Raw genomic sequence first — 6,000 nt, forward strand, 5'->3', positions numbered from 1 at the left:
AAAATCTTACTTGAGGAAAGTGGCAGGTTGTATTATGTGTTATTTAGTCATGCATTGAACGTTCATATATTGCGCCACATGCTTGCTCTTTCGGTTTTTGATATAAAGGTGGCTCTTCATCTGAAATCCTGGAACCAAGTGAAAGCGGATCACCACTTGACAATTTCTACTTGAGCCTGACGTCTCTGGTGAACAACGGATCCTTCAACCTAGTGGTAAACAACCAAGAAATAGCCTGTGACCCAACCTCTTTGACCGCGGATGTGTGGGAAAACTGCCCGCGAGGATTCGTGGACAGCGTCAACCAAGGATATTGTGGTAAATGTCTGCCACTTAAGGGTGATTTCGTACGGTGGTAACGTTCTTGAACAATGGCAAGCAGATAGTGATGGGGCGATCCACGCATTGATGCGCGTCATTAAACAATAGCAACAACAAAACAATATAAAAAACAATAGCGACTTTGAAATTTGTGAAATCAGGTGATCCGTTTAAAGCGAAATCGGTGTGACTGGTCACGTATTTTTTGAGGTGTTCATCAAAGAACAGATTAAAAAAAGAGAACAGGAAAAAAAATTCCCTCGCCAGGATTCGAACCCGATTTCTTCCGGGCGAACATTGTAAGCTACAAGTTCTACTCACACGAAGTATTAAAAAATTCTCGCTAAATCGAAACTTCAGCCGAATATATAAACGTGATTGTGACATTCAATAAAAAACTAACAAACATACATAGATACAAATAGACTCCCAAAGGGTCAGCTACATTGACAATCTAGAGCTGGAAGAAACCCGTGCAAGGAAGCTGCACTAAAAACAAAAAACAAAAAAACAACAGACAACAAAATGACTGCCACAGGAATAACATGTAAAATGGTATGATTTTATATCTTATCAACGTATTTCGCAGTGACGACGCCATTATGTTGAAAAACTGATATGACTAAAGTAATGATTAGGAGAAGAAAATTTGATCAGTTGCAACGTATACACTGAACTCTGAAATTTGGCCTATATTGAATAAGGGAGATACCTATTTGAGCTCAAATGCTTCTGAAATTCGATTACGTCATTTTGAATTGTCTTTCCAGTCTCGGTGATCCATCATACCACATAATACATGTCATCAACTTTCAGAACATAATAACACAACGAAGGGGGGGGGGGGGGTCATTGTCTATATTTTTCCAGTGTTTTCCAGTGCTCATGCTGACACATTCAGTTGGAAACGTGAACATTTTACAACTCACTTTTCCTGTTTTTCCCTTCTTGCTGACAAAAGAAGCTTAAAAGGCTTACTTTCCCTGGTTCCATTCACTATCATTTCCCGTAGGATTCATGCACATACACAGATGTGTACAGTAGTGCTTAATTATGTCAAGTCATCTAACCATGTATTGCAGGATAATGATATATTATTGTTCTTTTCATTGCCGTACTTGGAACAGCAGTTCAAGGTGCTAGTACCGTGTCAACGTAATTTTTGCTGCATTTCTTTTATTTTTTTCTGAAACACTATGCACATTCTATGTCATGATCATTCGCACACTATATTTGAAACTGTTTGGATTCTGCCTGTTAGGAATAATAATTTATGTACGAGTAGAACTTGTGAAATTGATATAAATATTTGATCAGGGCCCCGTTTTATCCAGAGATTTTATCTTAATTGATTGTAAATTTCCTTACCACACAGAATGCCATGATCTTAATTTCGCTTTACGTCTACACTGCGTGTTAGCTCACCTTTGCTTGATAGTAATGCACCACTCTTTGCACAGGAAATAAAGGTGTGATATACTATTTTTCAAGTTTGATGGTTCCTTAACTCTAATTAGAATTGATAGTTCAAGGCGTTGACATTGCTCAAAAGAATCGTGTTCATTTTGGGTATCTCCCCTTCCGGTTTGCATTTCCCGTTCAGCGCCATGTGGAGCTGGAACCTACTTTGCGAGGGAGAACGGGACAGAGTACACATGTCTGCCATGCCCGGAGGACACTTATCAGGATGAGGAGGCCCAGGAGAAGTGCATCCCCTGCCCAGAAGACCACCACACCCTTGGGATGTATTCTACCAATGAGACTGACTGTCAAGGTGAGATGGAGGCTCACCTCATAAACTCATTTTGAAAAATTACAATACATAGGACCTACATGATATGTATACACTGAGCAAAAAAAAAAAAGTATACGCTTTTTCAAGTTTAGATTTCGCATAGAATATTTGGCTGAAAGCTTATGTATTATATACCATATTGAAGGTAATTTAATTGGCTATTAGGCTGGTAGGTCAATAAAAAAGGAAAACTTTACGCATGAGTGAACACCGTTGTTTTCTCTTCCAGGGCACAAAAGTAAAAATCGCAAAACTGAACAAGTTGTCATTCACGCGTATGTGCTCTTCCATAGAGCAATAAGAACAGACAAAACATTTTACACAAAAAGAAACATGAATTAAGTTGCAAAAATAAACCTTTGATCTCTATGATATCTTTAAAGCACAGAAGACCAGTGAAGGCTAAAAATGAGGGGAGGAAAATAAATCATCTTACGTCAAATCTAAATTCAAATGAAATAAGAGAAGAAATAATAATTCATAAAAATGGTAGAAATTTGAGCTTTTTTTCATATAAGGAAATTGTTAATGTTTGGCTCTTGAAATTGTCACATGGATTTTGAATCACCAGATTTAAAGAAATAAAGGAATTCTGCTCATTTAATCATCTTTATTATATGCTTGCTATTCCTTATGTCATTTGAAGTTTGACTTGACAGAAAATTCTTATTTTTCCCCTTTAGTGTCCACTTTGATTTTTATTAGAGGTTATCAAAAGATAAAGAGAACAAAAACTTATTTCCCTATCTGCCTATATCATCCATGTCTCTCAGTGTGTTAAACTGGTCTTTTGTAGTCAATGTTATCTTGAAGGGCATTTGCAAATGAAAGAGAATATGTCAATTTTTGTAATTTTTAATGTTGTGCCTTGGAGGACAAAAACGAATGTGCTCACTCATGGGCAAAGTTTTTTTTTTTTTTTAACTAACCCATTAGCTTAATAGCCAATTAAGCAACCTTTAATACGGTATATAAAACATTGATTTTCATCACAAATCTGATGAAAAACGTTACCTCGAAAAAGTGCTTATTTTCTTTTCTTTTTTTTTGCTGAGTGTATATTACGAATTTAATATATTACATCATATTCATGATGATTTTGCCGTACCTTTTAAACTGTCAGGTTTTCAGCGAAAATCGAAAGATAATTTTTCTTTAGAAATTATTACTCTGTTCTGTTTGACTTTGGCAACACTGCACTTTACGTTGTGTATAGGGGCCTAAAATATCCAATCATGTCTCATAGTAGAGAATGATAAGATGGAACAAGTTAAATTGCCAACCTAAAAATAAACAAGATTCTCAATAAATAAAACAGCAATACAAGTACTTAAGAGGTTTAAGATTTTTTCCCTCTCCTTGTCACTGCTTGTAAAGGACAGAAGTGTGGTTTTGGTTCGCTCAAATTTGTATGTTTTGTTTTAGTTTTGTTTTGATTTGTTTCCCTAATTTGCACTGGATAAACACCCATATAAAGTGTTCTTTGTTCTCGTTTTAGCACCTAGCTACACTACGACCACACCCCACGTACCCATTACCGAACACCCCTCTACATGGCAGCTGCCCGTTGGCGCCATCATTGGGATTGCCGTGGCAGCGTTCTGTGTGCTTCTCACAGTCGCTGGCATAATCTGTTGGACTCGCTTCCTACCATCGGACCATCTCAATCTCAATTCTGGGTACGCCCCTCTACACATTCTCCTCCCTCTCCTTCATGTCCTTCTCCTTATTCTTTTCTCATAAGTATGTTCTCTTCATGTTTTCTGGGACTTATGTACACGTATATTAGTCTATTATTAAACGTGGCTGCTTGTATTCCACTGTTTTCTGCTGTTGATAAAACCATCATATTACTCTGCAGTAACTTTGCCGGATTGTTGTTAAGTATAATGTAGTTAAATATGGAAACCATTTAATACAAGGAAAATAAACAGAAGGGAGTCATTTCTAAAATCTGTACTTCGTAATAAAATATAGAAATTTAAAGAATCGTACTTTTGAATATGCAAGAAGAGAGCACTATATCAACTTTCCTCATGTACATTATTTGCATAACGGAAAAGAATAAATAACATAATAATTTATATCAGGAAAGTGCATTATTGAAGGCTAATGATCACACTCTCTTATTACTGAACCTGCTTTTTGGAAGTTCACTTGTCGTATTTTGCTTCTCCTTTTAGGGTGAAGAAAGACACTGAAACGAAAGACAATTCTCAGATGGAAGATACATCTACGCAGCCGGACAAAAGAGATGTAGTACAGATGGACGTCTTCGATGAGAGCAAGGCATAAGCGGAGGGGGTACCGATTTTACTCTCCGAGCATTCACACGTACCGAGATTGTTTAATTTGAATCACGACTGCATATTTCGAAATTGAGCAAATTTGCCATATGAAGGCAAACGAGAATCGGGTAGGGTGATTTTGAAACTTAATTACAATCGTGTTTAAATTACGGTCCGGAGGTGTTTTACAATCACGTTTCGACAGAATTAAGCAACGAAACTATCGTGTAAACATAACTTAAAGGGATCGTATAGTTTTGGTTGAGACCTAATTTCATGTTTCTAACATTTTTGGTGAGATAATGAGAAAGCTCTTATGAAATATGAAAGAGTATATAATTCCATGAGGAATCCAACGTTTATATGATGAAAATTGGTTTTGAAATGGCTGAGATATCCAAAACAGTGTGATTATAATAAAGTGTGGGACCCACACTTTATTACGATCGCTTTGTTTTACTTTGTTTTTGGATATTTCAGCCATTCCAAACCCGATTTTCATCAAATAAACTTTAAATTCCTCTTAAAATGGTATCCTCTGTACTATATTATATAGTGTTTTCTTGGTATCTTGCAAAAACTTAAAAGCCCAATTCTCATCTCCACCAATACTGTACCATCCCTTTAACTCCAATCGAGTGGGGGGGGGGGGGGGGGGGAGCGGAGATAACGGTGACCTTCCAATCAGAACATTTGTGGAGTTATTCCGACGTGTCGTTAATCCGAAAAATGAAGTAAAGTTCTTTATTCTGCAAAACAGACAGTGCGTTCTAACGAACCTTTGAACTAACCAATCTCATTTCATTTTCAGATTAACGAACTTTGGAATAACGAACTTATTTCATTGTAAGATTTAATGAGGCTTGGGAATAAGGAACCTTCGGAATATGTGGTACGCCTCTTCGGAATAACGAACTGTAACCGAAAATATGGGTGTCTTCGAGAATAAAGGTTATTCTCTGTTTACGTGTGTTCGCTTTTGTAAATATTTTGGTTTCTAGACAACCAAGATTTGAAATGTGGTTGCATGAAGTGTTCATGCCCGAGACTTGATGAATATTAAACTCACCCATATTTTATATTTTACGTGGAGGATTATTTTTCAATGACGGTAAGACATAAGTAAAAAATAAGAGCATTCTTGAATCAATACTCCTTATAGATGTGAGTGTGAATGAATGTAAATGCATTTCAATCATTTTTTTTTTTTTTTTGCTGTATGAAGCGGTACCTACATCGCAGCATAACAGTAAATACAGCTTGCCGCATCAAACATCAAGATGACTGTTTGACATACCATGCTATTGATAATGGGTGCACATCACGAGACCGACACCCACGAGTCATACAGCCCACGAGTCATACAGCCCACAAGTCATACAGCCCATGAGCTATACAGCTCACGAGTCATACAGCCCATGAGTTCGACACTAATCTAACAAGGCCCACGCATTAAGCGCCGTGTTGTATCTGTCGAACTTGTGGGCTGCTTTTACCTAGTGTCGAACTCATGGGCTTTATTTGCCTAGTGTCGAACTCGTGGGCTGTAGGACTCGTGAGCTGTATGACTCATGGACCTGTTTTCAATGTCGAACT

The 6,000-nt window shown here is 37.2% G+C and overlaps 1 protein-coding gene across 1 annotated transcript in view; it reads left to right on the forward strand.

Annotated features, from left to right (window-relative positions):
• The window catches only part of LOC139730284 (uncharacterized), a 77,046-nt gene extending 72,006 nt beyond the window's left edge, over positions 1 to 5,040 (forward strand). The window contains exons 46-49 of the mRNA XM_071641163.1: positions 109 to 318; positions 1,925 to 2,095; positions 3,615 to 3,795; positions 4,300 to 5,040. Coding sequence (XP_071497264.1) covers positions 109 to 318; positions 1,925 to 2,095; positions 3,615 to 3,795; positions 4,300 to 4,411 — 674 coding nt within the window. The 3' untranslated portion in view covers positions 4,412 to 5,040. The remainder of the gene's footprint in view (positions 1 to 108; positions 319 to 1,924; positions 2,096 to 3,614; positions 3,796 to 4,299) is intronic.
• The last annotated feature ends 960 nt before the right edge of the window (positions 5,041 to 6,000 follow it).

This window comes from Diadema antillarum, unplaced genomic scaffold, assembly GCF_040938485.1.
Source record: "Diadema antillarum isolate AM-2024a unplaced genomic scaffold, OU_Dant_1.0 seq00000300_RagTag, whole genome shotgun sequence".
NCBI classification, from domain to species: Eukaryota; Metazoa; Echinodermata; class Echinoidea; order Diadematoida; family Diadematidae; genus Diadema; species Diadema antillarum.